We start from the raw sequence: 16469 nt of genomic DNA, 5'->3' as shown, positions 1-16469 counted from the left end.
CTTGTCTCTGCTTCATCTCCTGCCTTGAGATCCTACCTTGGCCCTCTTTAAAGATGGACTGTAACTTGTAAACTGAAAATGACTTGCTATGCATCTTAGTTAGGTTCCTATTGCTGTGAAGAGACACCATGACCACGGCAACTCTTACAAAGAAAACATTTAATTGTGGTGGCTTGCTTACAGTTTCAGGGTTCAGTTCATTATTACTATGGCAGGGAGTATGGTGACATACAGGCAGACATGGTGCTGGAGAGGTAGCTGAGAGTCCTACATCTTGCAGGCAACAGAAACTGGTCTAAGTGTCACACTAAGGGAAGCTTGAGCAAAAGAGACCTCAAAGCTCACCCCCAAACAGTGACACACTTTCTCCAACAAGGCCATACCTACTCCAACAAAGCCATACCTCCTAATAGTGCTACTCCCTATGAGATTATGGGGCCCAATTAAATTCAAACTAGTACACTAAGCAAACATGAGGACCTGAATTTTATTCTCCAGAATCCTGTTGGGGAATATTATTTTAAGTTGTGTTACTTTTGCTTATGTTGCATTTGTTAAACTCTGAAGCTGTGATACTTTGCCTGTCTAAAACACCTGATGGTCTAATAAAGAACTGAATGACCAATAGCAAGGCAGGAGAAAGGATAGGTAGGGCTGGCAGGCAGGGAGAATATATAGAAGGAGAAATCTGGGAGGAGAGAAGAAGTAGCCAGAGAAAAAGAAAGACTCCAGGAGCTAGCCACCCAGCTACACAACAAATCATGGAGTAAGAGTAAGATTTACAGAAGTGAGAAACCCTGTCTTAAAAAACCATAAAAAAAAAAAAAAAGATTTACAGAAGAGAACAGGAAAAGTCCAGAGGCAAAAGGTAGGTGAGATAATTTAAGGAAAGCAAGCTAAGGCCAGGCATTTATAAGTAAGAATAAGCCTCCATGTATGATTTATTTGGGAGCTGAGTGGTGGGCCCACTAAAAGAACAAAAACAAACAACATCATTTTGGCATCCAATGTGAAGCTAGAGTAAAAGAAAACTCAATAACATTTTGGCATACCATTGTGTTGTTTGAATATCCCTAGGGCCTGAGAAAGCTGAAAAGAAAAAGGACATAGCTCCTTTAAGAGTCATTGCTGTTTAGCCAGCAGGGCATGGCTAAATAGAAATGGCAAGCTAAGTTAAGACCTATGGGGCAGCAAATACAGGCTTCCACAGCTAGGAAGGTTGAATATAGTCAACTACTTGGTCACCTACCTCTGACCTGGCCAAGAGTTTTAGGCTTGACTTTCACAACCTGAGAAGCTGGCTGAACCATCTGAGGAGCTGCATTTGTGGAGGATTCAAGTGTAGCTTAACAGTTTAAAGGTTTGGTCACATGATCAAAAAAGGCTGAAGATGCCAGGCAGTGGTGGTGCATGCCTTTAATCCCAGCACTTGGGAGGCAGAGCTAGGCAGATCTCTGTGAGTTCGAGGCCAGCCTGGTCTACAGAGCAAGATCCAGGACAGGCACCAAGCTACACAGAGAAACTCTGTCTCGGAAAACAAAACAAAACAAACAAACAAACAAAAGGCTGAAGATATGCAATAAAAGAGGTGGTCCAGATGGAAAAACCTCTAAACAGGTTACAATATGTTTAACAATGTGTGTAGGCTTAAGAAAGAAAGAAAAAGGGCAGACACAATCATAGAAAGAAATAGTTTAAAAATAATAAAGTCTTTAAAGATAGAAGTAAAATAATAAAGAATAAGTCACATAGAGATGGAAAATACACAGGGTGTCTGGATCCTGTATGTTATTATGTTGATTTTGAATTTTTTGATTGTTGAGAAGCAAAAGGCAGCTGCTAGGAGACACGGGATTGTGAGCAGGACTGCAGGATTGAGACAACCTAGATACTTTATTGCTACCATAACTTTAAAATGGAAGTCAAAAAATGTATTTGTCAAATGGAAATTAAAAAATGCTTTGGAGTTTTGTTCCCACAGGAGACAAGAAGTTGTGGATTCATTCATTGTTAATATGGATCAGGTTTGATCAGGTAAGCCTCCTGGATTTTGACAGGTGATATCTATCTATCAACAAAAATTATAGCTGGTTTTCCAAGAACTTGACAATACCTTAAATTTTCTCAGGGATCCTAAAGATACTTCATCCACAGACAGCAGGAAGCAGTTTGGAGAACACTATGTCCACATTTCTAAAAGGGGTGTGGGAGGCTTTGATTATTTCGTGGGTTATGGATGTTTGTTATCATTTAATAGAATATAGCATACGATACAAATTTAAAGTTATTTTTGGCCAGGCGGTGGTGGCACACGCCTTTAATCCCAGCACTCAGGAGACAGAGCCAGGTGGATCTCTGTGAGTTCGAGGCCACTTAGTCTACAACGCGAGATAGAGGACAGGCACCAAAACTACACAGAGAAACCCTGTCTCAGAAAAAAAAAAGTTATTTTTGTTACACTGTATATATGTTTCTACTCTTGCTTGTACCTATGCAGTTCATTTAAAAATGTAAGGTAAAGTTCTAGATTTTGAAAGCTATTATTCTAAACTATATAGGGCAATCAAGAAACATAGATCAGTAGTTAGTCATTTATAACAAATTTGTAGGTATGTTAGGTATGTTTTCTAGGTTAAACAGATATATTTTAGATAGACGGTCTTCAAATACTTCAAAGACTTATAGAATATGGCATTTAAATTGTTTTGTTAACTTAAAGTTTTTCATGACAATGAGACATATCTGCTCCTGGCAGCACCAATTTACTTCAAAGAAGATGATGGGCAATGAAGAAATTCCTTATGGAGTTTGCTTTCATTGTGGCAAGGTTAGCCACCAGGTAAAGAAACTGTTCTTGCCTTTGACTGCTGATAATGTACTGTGCAGACTGGACATGCAGAACACACAGGAAAAGGACTGCTGAACTTTCCCAAAACAGGGCAGGACAGCCTTTCAAAATTCCTGCTTCACAGAAGAGTCAGTCAGATATTCTGCAGGACACACGGGAAAGTGACTACTTTGCCAAAACAAGGTAGGAGAGTCCTTCAAATTTCCTGCTTCACTGAAAAGTTTGCCAGATATTTTGGGACTGTAGGCTAAAAATGGATGCCCCAATGTTGCAGAGGAACTTTGAGTGACTGTCCAGGCAGTCAGATGTCTCTGTCATTTCTAGAGTTTTTGGAAGTTGTTTACAATGCAATTTTGTTTGTTTGTTTGTTTGTTTGTTTGTTTGTTTGTTTTTCTGAGACAGGGTTTCTCCTCGAGTTTTGGTGCCAGTCCAGGATCTTGCTCTGTAGACCAGGCTGGCCTTGAACTCACAGAGATCCACCTGGCTCTGCCTCCTGAGTGGGGGATTAAAGGCGTGCACCACCGCCACCTGGCTACAATGCAATTTTTGTTTACTTTAATATTATATCCTTCTGGGACCTTTGATGGAGCTGAAGACTAGATAATTATAGTTGCAGTTTTCCTTAGACATGATAGAAAGTAAATTAGGTATAAGATACAAAGATAGGATAGATTATGGAATATTTTCTTTAAATTTACCACACACAGATGAATTGGAATTCAGTGCATTGTGAATGTAATCCTTATTTGATAATTGTTCTTATTGTATACAGTCTCACTATGTTAAAATTAAAACCTTTCATTTTTGTTTAAAAAAAATGAGGAAATGTTGGGAGATTAATTTTTTAAAGTATGTCACTTTTGTTTATGTTGCATTTGTTTAACTCTGAAGCTGTGATACTTTGCCAGTCTAAAACACCTGATGGTCTAATAAAGAACTAAATGGCCAATAGCAAGGCAGGAGAAAGGATAGGCACGGCTGACAGGCAGGGAGAATATATAGAAGGAGAAATCTTGGAGGAAGAAGATAAAAGAAGTGGCCAGAGAAGGAGGAAGACTCCAGGGACTAGCCATCCAGCTACACAACAAGCCATGGAGTAAGAGTAAGATTTAAAGAAGTAAGAGAACAAATAAAGCCCAGAGGCAAAGGTAGATGAGATAATTTAAGTTAAGGAAAGCTGGCAAGAAACAAGCCAAGCTAAGGTCTGGCATTTATAAATAAGAATAAGCCTCCATGTGTGATTTATTTGGGAGCTGGGTGGTGGACCCACTAAAAGAGCAAAGACAACCAACAACATAACCCTTTAAAAAGGAGGTACTGTAAGACCTCTGGGGAGACAAGAATAGGCAAATCCCTGGTATATATTGGCAAGCTTATCTAATCAATGGGCCCCAAGTTCTAATGGGAGACCCTGTCGCAGAAAGCAAGGTGAACAGTTCCTAAGAAACAACACAGAAGTCAACTTAAGGCCTCTACAAACACATTCACCTGCATACACATGTGCATTCTCACACACATGCATACATACAAACATTTTTAAGACATGCAAGGACTAAGAAAAACCTATCTTTTCTTAGAAAGTAACTGGACTAAATGCTTCACCAAAATTAGTGAAGTTGGAATAGTGAGACAGCTCAGTATTTGTCACACAACCCTGACAGTCTGAGATCAGAAGAGAATTGACTCCAAAAGTTATTCTCTGACCTTCATATATGTGTGCACAAATACACACAAAATAATAATAAATAAATAAACAACAACAAAAACAAACAAATGAGTAAACTATCCAAACATGATGACACATGCCTTTAATGCCAGCACTCAGGAGGCAGTATCAAGTGGATCTCTGTGAGTTTGAGGCCAGTCTGGACTACAGAGTGAATTCCAGGTAGCCAGGAAGTCACAGTGAAACCCTGTTTAAAACAAAACAAACAACAACAACAAAACCCCAGAATCTAACAACAAAGGAATCATACCAGGAACAATGACAAGAACAACCCAGGACTCGGGCAGTAGAGACAGTTCAGAAGTTAAAAATACTCGCTGTCCTTACAGAAAACCAAGCCCAGTTCTCAGCACCAACTCACAGCTCACAATGGTCTGTAACTCCATTCCAGGAGACCTGATGCCCTCTTCCGGCTTCTGCAAACACTGCATGTATGTGGTACATTTATAGGAATGCAGATAAAACACGCATACACATTTAAAAAAAAAAAAAAAAGATGTTTAAGAAGAAAGACACAGCCAGGTGGCGGCGGCGGCGGCGGCGGCGGCGGCGGCGGCGGCGGCGGCGGCGGCGGCGGCGGCGCACGCCTTTAATCCCAGCACTCGGGAGGCAGAGCCAGGAGGATCTCTATGAGTTCAAGGCCAGCCTGGTCTACAGAGTGAGATCCTGGACAAGCACCAAAACTACACAGAGAAACCCTGTTTCGAAAAACTCCCCCACCTAAATAAATAAATAAATAACACACAGAACTATGGCTATGTTTCAAACCTAGACAACATTATTTTCTAGTCTTTTCATTCAGAATTCTGTTTTGATTTCCTAGAACTCTTGCTCTGATGGTTTCTTTACATACTTCTCTACTGTGCAAATCTATTTTCTTATCTCTTTAAATATATTTGTCTTGAAAGAGTGTAAAGATGGGAGACTCTTTTAAAAAATGAAAACTGATTGGCCGGGCGATGGTGGTGCACGCCTTTAATCCCAGCACTCGGGAGGCAGAGCCAGGCGGATCTCTGTGAGTTCGAGGCCAGCCTGGGCTACCAAGTGAGCTCCAGGAAAGGCGCAAAGCTACGCAGAGAAACCCTGTCTCGAAAACCCAAAAAAAAAAAAAAAAAAAATGAAAACTGATAGTCCTGCATTTTCTGGCCTATTTGATGGCATTAAAACATCTGAAGGGGAAATTCAAAGAATGATGGAAAGTTAAATGAACAAAAGAAGCAGTATCAGTTTATCATTTGACTCTAAAGCTAATCATAGTTACCTAGTCATAATAATAGAAAATCTGAATAAGCTTCTCATTTAACCAAACACCGAGTCTCTAGTGGTACTAACATTTCAATGGAGAAAAATTGAAATCTTAATACAACCTATCAGGCTTTCCACCCACTCACCCCTAAAATTGCATATTCCATACGATTAGCATTCCACAATTGAAAGCTGAGCATGTAGCTGTGGGTGAAAGCAAGCTGAAGGCAACTGTAAAAATAATAATGATCCTTCAAAATTGAGTACTGAAAGCATTAGTGTCCTAGTTAGCTTTGGTTGTCAGAGTGACACAGCTTACAGTCATCTGACTGGAGTGCCTCAACTGAGGAACTGCCTAGATCAGATTGGTCAGTGGGCATGTCTGTGAAGGAATGTCTGGATTATTAATTGATGTAGGAGGGTCCAGCCCACTAAGGGTGGAATCATCCCTAGGCAGGTGGATTATATGAGAAGGCTAACTACTCATGAGCCTTTGAGCAAGATAGAAAGCAAGACAGCCATCATGGTTCCTCCATAGTTCCTGCCCTGAACTCCTGCTCTGCCTTTCTTCAATGACCTGGGGTTGTAAGCCAAATGAACACTTTCCTCCCCAAGTTATTTTTGGTCAGAGTGTTTATCATAGGAAGAGTTAGGAACTAGAGCAACCAGGTATTTTTAGTTTTTTGTATTTTTGAAATATCTCTTTAATGAAAGATAATACATTACCAAAAATATGAGAGCTCAAACTTACTATTTGGTAAACAAAAGTGTAAATGTTGCATTCCAGTGATTACCCTGACATTTAAAATTATTTTGGATGAGATACAGCATACTCTGTCATTCTACAAATCATAGCACATGTTTTAAAAACATCCAACTTAATATATTCTTTTTTACAAATTTGATTTTTAAAAATTTTATATACATTGGTGTGAGAGTGTTGGATCCCCTGGAGCTGGAGTTACAGATCTTTGTTAACTGCTGTGTAGATGCTAGAAATTGAACCCAGGTCTTCTGGAAGAGCCGCTAGTGCTCTTAACCACCGAACCAACTCTTCAGTATTGAAAAACAGTATTAATATGTAATTTTGGCTGTCCTGGAACACACTATGTAGACTAGGTTGGCCTTGAACTCACAGAGATCCTCCTGCCTCTGCCTCACAAGTGCTGGAATTAAAGGCATGAGCTGCCACTGCCCAGTGACTTTTTGCATTTTTTTTTTTTTGAGATAGGGTTTCTCTGTGTAGCCCTGGCTGTCCTGAAACTCACTCTGTAGACCAGGCTGGCCTCAAACTCAGAGATCCACCTGCCTCTGCCTCTTGAGTACTGGGATTAAAGGCATGTGCCACCACACCCAGCTAAAAGTTTTAAAAATATATTTAGGTTTACTTATTTTATATGTGTGTTTTGTATGAGTGTATGTATGTGTACCATGTGCCTGCCTAGTAACTGTAGAAGCCAGAAAAGAGCATCAGCTCCCCTGGAACTGGAGTTATGGATGGTTTTAAGCTATCATGTGGATGCTGGGAACCAAAATCAAGTTTTCCCCAAGAGCAACAACAAGTGCCCTGAACTTCTGAGCCATCTCTTCAGTCCTATATTCTTTAAGTCATTCTATTCTCGTAAAACATTACTAAGCTTTCCTGATCACTATAAACCATTCTCAGAAGCAAAGGTAAGAACATACTACATTTTATAACCTCCCTTTCTAAAATATGCCTAATTTAAATAGTAAGACACTAAAAATCTTGACAAGTAGGGACAGCAAAACACGATCTTTAAGCCTATAAGAAAGCTAGTTGAACAGAAAGAAAATATAAATCAAGAGGGGTCTTAGTTATTGTTCTGTTGCTGTGAAGAGACACCATTACCAAAACAACTTAAAAAAGAAAGCATTTAATTGTGGGCTTGCTTATAGTTACAAAGTTAGTCCATTATCATCACGGTGGGCAACAAACAGGCATGGTGCTAAGGCAGCAGATGAGAGCTTTATATCCTGGTCAGCAGGCAGCAGGCACAGATAAAGAGACTGGGCCTTGTGTGGGCTTTTGAAAACTCACAGCCCATTCCCAGTGGCAATACACCTCCAATAAAGCCACATCCTTCTAATCCTTCCTAAACAATCCACCAACTGGAGACTAAGCATGCAAACATGTGAGGCTATGGGGCCATTCCCATTCGAACCACCGGGAAGGAGCATGTCAATTTTGCAAGTAAATTCTGCTACAGCAAGATTGGTTTTGAAAGGGTGCATTCAAAGTACTTAAGTTTTTTCCTACTTACTGAATAAAACTAGTGTTTGTACATTCCAGCTCCCCCGATAAGAACAATAACTGTAGTATTCCACAATCTCCAATACGCACTCATTTTAAACGCCCATACTACTCTCATCCTTTGAAGACTTCAGATTAAGTTACAGCACAAACAAACAAACAAACAAAAAACCACCTAATGCCAGCAGTGGGCTTCTCTGGTCCTTACTGGATAAGAACAGTCTCTCCTTTTCTTCACTCAAACCAACCCGGGGGGCCTGAGAAAGGGCAAAACAGACTGAAACAACGTCACCAGAACGTGACTCAAAAAACTGGTGCCAAGGATGACACAACACGAAAGCATCCCTTTCTCCACAATGCCTGTCATTCTCTCCATTTCCAAGAACTCACACAAAACCCTCAAAGTCTGGGAGAGCGCAAGAGGGTACTACAAGTCAGTTGGATTAAGTATGAGCAACGCAGTTCATCACTCCAAGCGTTCATTCAGCCAGCTCCATCCAGAAAATCAAAGGCGATCCCAGCCAGAAGGGTAAACCACAGGAGCCGACGCTTCCCTTTAGTGCCCCCAACGCCCGCATGCAAGCAGTGTCCCTTGTGACTCAAGGGACACGCCAGTCGCTGCCCTGATTAGCAGACCTGCTGCCTCTGCTATGCTGAGCCGAGGGTCAGCTACTCCAGCTACCAGGTGCCTCCCACTTTCCCTCCGCTGGTCGGGGAGGGGGCGCTCTCAAACACTCTTAGAATTCAACCCTGGGTGAGTGGCAGTGGGGGAAATAACACAAGTGGAAAGACAAAAACAGCCTTTCATGAACGCCCCAAATATTGTGCATGGCTCCTTTGATTTTTCCCATTCAATATTTTGTGTGTGTGTGTGCGGGGGGGGGGGGGGGGGCGTTTAAAGTGCTGAGGATGAAATTCAAGGAGCTTTGCGGACCAGGCAAGCGCTCCACCACCGAGATTCCACAGCAAGCCCCCAGAACTTTCTTTGATGACAGAAGCCTGTTACTAACCAAATAAGAAAGCTCGAAAGTTTCTCTTTTCGAGGGGAATGTGTCGGTCTTGCATTCGAACGTCTACAGTCTTGACATCAAAAACTATTTTGGGATGAGCCACGGCAAGTTATGCAAGTGTCTTTTTTTTTTTTTAGAGCAAGCTTTTCAAAGCCGAGCTCATCCCAGCCATCTCGCTGCACCGACGCTGCACGGCCACCCCTCCACCCGTGCTCTCGACCCCACCTCCCTTCCTCTGTCATGTGCGCGCCTTCTTCACAGAACCCAGGGCTTCGCGCTGAGCCGGTCCGGACTGGCCAGGGAGTGTGGCCGCGCCGGGGGCCAAGGGCCGGTGCAGCACAGCGGGTGGCGTCGCCAAGGGCGCTGGCCTTGACGTCCCGAGCTTTTAACTGACGGACAGCCACCTCCCACACACCCAGCGCTGGCGCTGCAGCCAAGCAGTGACTGACAGTTACAGGGGACCGGGCGGCCCGTCCCCTGAAGCCCTAGCGCAGGCGACGAGGGGCACCGGGGACAAGGGGAGCGCTCACCGCCTCAGGGAGTCCGACACCTGCAGCGCCTCGGCGGCCCCGGACGAGGGGCTCGGCGTCGCTGCTGGAACGCCGGCCCCGGGCATCTCAGTCAGCGCAGTTCCCAGCGCCTCCCTCACCTCCCTCGCCTCGGCCGCGTCCTCGGGCGTTGAGCTCCGGGCAGGGGTCCGCCTACCAACAAGGCAGCCAATGGGCACCGAGCGCGGGAAGCCTGGGGCGGGGCCTGGCCGGCGGGTCTCCCAAGTCGCCCAGGGCTCAGGAAAACCGCACGGAATTTCAGGCTGGAGCTGACTAGCAGAGAAAGAAGATCTGTATTAAGAGACAGGCTTCTGACCTGGAGGGCGCTTCCCTTTTTCGACAAATAGGTCTTGACTGCGTGATGGTTCACACTGGGCAGGATCTAGAATCACCCAGGAGACCAACCTCTGGGCACATCTGGGAGGGAGTTTCTAGACTAGGTAAGCGGAGGGGATGCGACCCATCCTGACTGTGGACAACAGTGTCCCAAGGGCCCGGGGTCCTGGACTGAAAAGGAGAAATGGAACCGAACACTAGCTTTCATGGCTCTGCTTCCCGAGAGAGGGTGAAATGTGACCTCATGCTCTGGATGCCTTGACCTCCACCATGACCTTCAAACTGCGAATCAAAATAAGTTCCTCCATAACTTGGTTTTGTCGGGCATTTATTATTTTTAAAAGATGTATTTGTTTTTCTATGTGTGAGTGTTTGCTTGCATGTACGTGCCCGCAATCATGTCTTTATGTAGTATACCAACTTTCTGTCCGCTCATTGCTTTGGCTTATTTTTCTTTTTTAGTTCGGTATGGCTGAAGATTGTAAATGTCCCCTGGCTTCCAGCAGGTGACATTAGGAACTTTCCATCACAGTGCCCTCTCAGAAGTAGGAGGTCGTGACAGCCCCACCCTCCAAAGGTATACTGGAACTGCTTCGGCCATGGCTGCCTTTCTCACCACAGAGCCTAAGGCCACCAGAGCAAGTGAACATGAATTGAAGTTCTGTCATGAACCAAATAAACCTTCCCCTCTTTGTCTCCGGAAAAAGAGATCTAACACAAACATACACAAATCAATGTATGACGGTGTCTGATTCATCACATCTTTTAATCTTTTAATGAAACTTATCTACTTGTGTGTTTCCGCACACACATGCACATGTGCACAGGTACCACAGCATTTGTGTAGAGATCAACTTGCTGGGGTCAGTTTTTAACCTTCCACCATGCTGAACTCAGGTTGTGAGGCTTGGTAGCAGGTGCCTTTTCCCACCTAGGCATCTCACCGGTCCACATATCTTTGGGTGTTTATTATTTAATTTTATTTTTATGGGAGGGTACACATGTGTGTAGATTCTTGTGTATGTGCATGCAGATGTGTGGAGGCTCCATGTCAACCTTGGGAATCATCCCTCTGAAACCGACCACCTAATTTTTTGACCCAAGTTCTCTCACCAGACCTGGATCTTGCTGATTCAGCTAGCCTGGCTGCCCAGCAAGCCCCAGAGGTCCTCCTGTCTCTGCCCTGACCCCAGCACTAGGATTACAAGTCTGAGCCACCATGTCATCCATGGGTGCTCTGGATCAAATTCGGGTCTTTTTGATCCAGGTCCTCCTGTTCACATGGCAAGCATTTTACCGTGAGCTGTCCCAGCCCACAATGGATCTCTTTATGCAGTATAATATCTGTATAATAAACTTGTCCGTCTGCTCATGCTTATTACTTTGCTTATTTTTCTTTTTAGTTGGCCTTTTAAAAATTGTAGATTTATATACATACATATATATGTAAAAATTAGGTCATTGCGAATAAATTACCTATCTTTTACCCATCTTATTTTTTGGCTTAATTTACTATATTTTGGCAAATGACTGTTTTCATTTTCACCTACTCATACTAATTGATTTTATAATGTTTTTAGAGTTTTTTTGTTTTTAACTTTTCTTAGAAAGTCTGTCATGCTTATTTAAAAAAAAAATAGGACACAAAGATCTGGGAGGAGTTAGGAGAAGTTTGAAGTGAATATGATCAGAATACATTCGATGCATGTATGAAATTCTCAATGAATTAATTATAATATTATTTTTTTAAAAAGTCTAGCACTACTCTCAAGATTCAGAAAAAGTATCCTGTGGTTAATGCCCCAATAATCAATAGTACATATTACCTGTAATAGAAATAATAAGTGACAGGGCAAAAAAATAAACAGAGCAAAGGATATGAACGGATAATCCTCTAGAGAAGATATACAAATGCCAATAAGCACATAAAATATGCTTAACATTAGTAGCTGCTAATGGTTTGGGTATGATATGTGCCCTATAGGTCCTCAAGTATTGAACAGTGTTTCAGAAGTGGGGAGATTGGAGAAGTGTTTGACCCGTGAGGGCCTGCCTTCATCAATAGACATAAAGCACTGCCAGATTCACAGGCTGACCAATCAGGAAGTGGTAGAACGGTGTAAGTGGGTACCTAGTTAGAAGCACTGGGTTCCTGAGGATGTTCTAGAAAGCTGTCTTCCCCTAACCCCTTCCTACCTCTTTTCTGCTTCCCAGTCACGTGAGGTGAAGAATCCCCTGCTGCCGTGGTGTGCTGCCGTGGTGTGCTGCCCCAGCACATGAAGTACAGGAACCATGGACTGAAGCTCCTGAAACCCTGACCCCGAACAAACCTTTCCTCTTCTGAATTGTTAGTCAGGTTCTTTCCCACAGTAACAAAGAAAAATCAAAACAGTAGCCATCAAGAAATGCAAATCAAAACTCTATCGCCCACAGTGCGAAGTATATCATTTTAAATATACATAATATATAATAAAAAGATAACAATGTCATAGCGTATTTAATTTAGAAAATATTGTAACAAGTGTCAAGCATTATGGACTGAATTGTATCCTCTAACATTAGATATTGAAGCTTTAACCCCCGTCATGTGACTGCATTTGAGAAAAGGTATTAAGAGAGGTAATTAAGGTAAATGACATCATAAAGGCAGACTCCCAACCCAATACAACAGCTGTCCTTATGAGAGGAGGAAGAGCTGGGCATATGTGCACACAAAGAGAAGGCCATGTGATGTGAGGGGTGGCACAGTGGTGCACACCTGTAATCCCATCTCTAGAGAGGCTGAGACAGAAAGATTGCCATGAGTGTGAGGTATATAGGGAGACCATCATTCAAACAAATGAAACCTTATCATCTGCTGACAACCATCTTGAATTTCTACCCTCTAGACCTGTGAGAAAATAAAGTTCTTGTGTTTAAGCCACTCAGTCTGTGGTATTTTGTTTTGATAGTTCTAGCCAGTTAATACAGCATATATGTGAATAAATTGGAACTGATACAAACTGGTATATACTGATGGTAAAAATGTAAAATGGGATAGCTATTTTGCAAGACACTGTAGTCATTACTAGTACAGTTACAGAGTTACCAGATGACCCAGCATTTACACTCTTACGTATATACACAATAAAGGCAACACAAGCCCCCACAAAAGCTGAATAGTCATATTAGTATTATGGACAAAAAGTGATGATGGTTCACACACCCATCAACTAGTACATGGATAATAAAATATGTCTACATGGTGGAATATTGTTCAATAATAGCAAGGACTGAAATACTGATGTGCTACAACATGTATGAACCTCAAGGACATTGTGCTAAGTCATTCAGTAAGAATCACATATTGTATTATTCTACTTATAAGAAGGCTCAAAATAAACCCGGCAGTGGTGGTGCACGCCTTTAATCCCAGCACTCGAGAGGCAGAGGCAGGCAAATCTCTGTGAGTTCAAGGCCACCCTGATCTCCAAAGAGAGTTCCAGGAAAGGCGCAAAGCTACACAGAGAAACCCTGTCTCGAAAAACCAAAAAAAAAAAAAAAAAAAAAAAAAAAAAAGAAGGCTCAAAATAGACCCAACTATAAAAACAAACATTAGCGGTTGTTTAAGACCAGAAAAGGGGGAACTAGGAAGGATTAAAACTAGATTATGGGGGTGGCGGGTTGGGTTTTTGTTTGGTTTGCTTTGGTTTTTGCTTTCTGAGGGGAAATGATAAATTAATTGTTCTAAGATTGACTGTGGTGATAGTTGCACAACTCAAAACATACTAAAATTTGTTTAATTAAGTATTTCACTGGAAGAACTGTATTGTTCTAAGCAAAATTAACAGTCAGATTCTCTGGACAAGAGTCAAGGTCTGGACCAAAGAATTTACAGAAGAAAACCCCAGAGAGGTCAACTTTGGAGAAAGTTTTTAACCTTGCTGCAATGCTAACTGGACAATATAAGAAAGACCATTGATGAAGCTAAGAAAAATGGATAAACACATACTGGTACAATTATTTAGCAGAATAACCATTTTGAGACTGCTGTAGCAAAGTACAAGATCTATGAAATTACTCACCTGATCTATATTTGGGAATACACCTACTCAAAATAATCCAAATGAAAGAAATCTATTTTCACACAATGCATATAGCAACATTATTCATAATGCAAAACAAGCTAAAACTAGAAACACTCTGCATATCTAATAATTGAGAAGATATGTATTAAAGTAGCTGGCATGGACTACATTATTAATGAAGAAATATACATAAAATAATAAACATGTAAAAATTGGTTTGGGCAGTGCAGTGGTGGCACACTCCTTTAATCCCAGCACTTGGGAGGTGGAGGCAGGTGGATCTTTGTGAGTTCAAGGCCAGCCTGACCTACAGAGGGAGTTCCAGGACAGCCAGAGCTACACAGAGAAACCTTGTCTCAAAAAACAAAAAAAAAAAAAAAAAATTGGAAATGTAGACAAGTGTACACTTTCATATAATGAGGGGGAAATTTTAGTAACATGATAGCAGTATTCCTCTTATGGGTAAAAACTATCTTTGGGAAAATCCCTTGTTAAGCCATTTGGGGAATAAAATGAAACTCCGTCAGTATGGGTATGGGAAATCCTAGCAATATATGAAAAAACTTACCTGCATGAAAACTTTAGAGAAGAGTTACCTTTGTTCCAGTAAGAAGGGGATTGGAGACACAAGGACAATGAGGAGTCTGGGTGTGGGTCGACTGAGGGACTCATGGGAAATCATTGGGGATAGAATGGGGAAATGGAATCTAAAGTTATCTTCCTTAACCTTAAAACTCCAGTGAAGCTTTGTATAAATGGATTTTCCTTTTGAAAACACAGGAGAAACTGAAGTTGAAGCCACTGGAACAAGAAAAAGACACCTCACATGGAAACAGGCTCAGGCAGAAAAGATGGAAGACAATGATCCTCATTGGGGGTATGGTGCACCCTTGTAAGCTCATCATTTGGGAGGTAGAGGCAAGAGGATCAAAAGTTCAGGGTCATTCTTGGCTGCATAGTGAGTTTTGGGATAGCATAGGCTTCATGAGACTCGGCCCTCCCCCAACAAAAAAAGGAGACTCCCATTAATTATTAGTAATTGGGGGTTGGAGAGATGGCTCAGCATTTAAAAGTGTACCCATATCTGGCAGCTCACAACTAGCTCTAACTCCAGCTCCAGGGCATCTGATGACTTTTTCTGGCCTCCTCAGACACCCATATACATGTAGCATATATACACACACCTAAATAAGTCTTTTTAAAATAAAAAGTATTGGTAATCATGGAAAAGGATGTCGATACCCAGGTTGGATGTTTGGGATGAATTCGGTTAGACTGCACGATGAGATGTTGTAGCTGAAACTCGTATTACATGAAGATAAGAAAATGGCATAATATAGATGTCTTTTAAGATCACCAGTCTTAAATATATGACTTTAACATCTTATTTGTTTTGGGCAATATTGATCTCTAGCCATTGACTGACAACACAGGAATAAATCCACAAAACTCAAAATCCAGTGTAAGTAATGAGTCCAAGTGCACCCTAGATAAAGACAGAGAGAAACGGAAGTGAAGACGTGAGGTGAAAAATTTCATTCCCACCCACCCCCTTTACTTTGAGAGAGGCTAGGATGGTCAAGTTTATTACCCTCACCACATTGTGTCTTCTGAAGAAGTGGCACTAGAGTAAAAGCATCAACCCTTCAAGAAGGCTGGTCTGTGAGAAAAGTTCAAAAGAATAAGTGTGCAGATGGCACTGTCAGGGAGCATCTTTAAGTTCTTAATCACCAACCTCCAGAAGTCATGACTCCACTGACTCGGCCAGAGGAAGGTCACTAACCAGCCCTGATTTGCAGATGGCAGGTTGGTGGCACCGGGCCTGGGAGTGATTTTCCCAAGGTTAGAAAGTAAGCCAGAGGGTGAGCTGAAAATAGCCTCGGAGATCACACTCCCATGCAGGCTATATGATAACTTGTGTACTGTCAGCAAAGAATTGAGGGGTGAATGTCCTGGAGAGGTTAGCACATTTCTATGGCCGAAGAAGATTTGCTCAACAGTCTCAAATGCTGCTCGGCATCAACAAGCAGCCTAATAAAATTTTTATTAACTGTAATGTCCTGGACACATAAATACAAGTCTCAGAAAAACAAAATTCCTCTTCAATTAAAAAGAAGAATTCGCCGGGCGGTGGTGGCTCACGCCTTTAATCCCAGCACTCGGGAGGCAGAGCCAGGTGGATCTCTGTGAGTTCGAGGCCAGCCTGGGCTACCAAGTGAGTTCCAGGAAAGGCGCAAAGCTACACAGAGAAACCCTGTCTCAAAAAACCAAAAAAAAAAAAAAAAGAAGAATTCAAGTACAGCCTCACTACATAAAGCCATACTTCTGTAAAGCTTAAAACCCCACAGACAGTAACTATTCAATTCTGTTTTAACAGCAAGCTTATAGGACCTTGCAGGTGTGTCTAAATACTTTTG

The 16469-nt window shown here is 42.0% G+C and overlaps 1 protein-coding gene across 10 annotated transcripts in view; it reads right to left on the bottom strand.

Moving 5' to 3' along the window:
- The window catches only part of Znf638 (zinc finger protein 638), a 129059-nt gene extending 119280 nt beyond the window's left edge, over positions 1-9779 (bottom strand). For all 10 annotated transcript variants that reach the window (XM_006991524.4, XM_016009815.3, XM_076567047.1 and 7 more), the window contains exon 1: positions 9632-9779. In XM_006991524.4, the coding sequence (XP_006991586.2) occupies positions 9632-9717 (86 nt within the window). In that variant the 5' untranslated portion in view covers positions 9718-9779. The remainder of the gene's footprint in view (positions 1-9631) is intronic.
- Between the last annotated feature and the right edge of the window lie 6690 nt (positions 9780-16469).

Source organism: Peromyscus maniculatus, chromosome 3 (genome assembly GCF_049852395.1).
Source record: "Peromyscus maniculatus bairdii isolate BWxNUB_F1_BW_parent chromosome 3, HU_Pman_BW_mat_3.1, whole genome shotgun sequence".
Classification (NCBI taxonomy): Eukaryota; Metazoa; Chordata; class Mammalia; order Rodentia; family Cricetidae; genus Peromyscus; species Peromyscus maniculatus.
The sequence above is the reverse complement of the archived record's forward strand: the minus strand, read 5'-3'. Positions and strand labels throughout refer to the sequence as shown.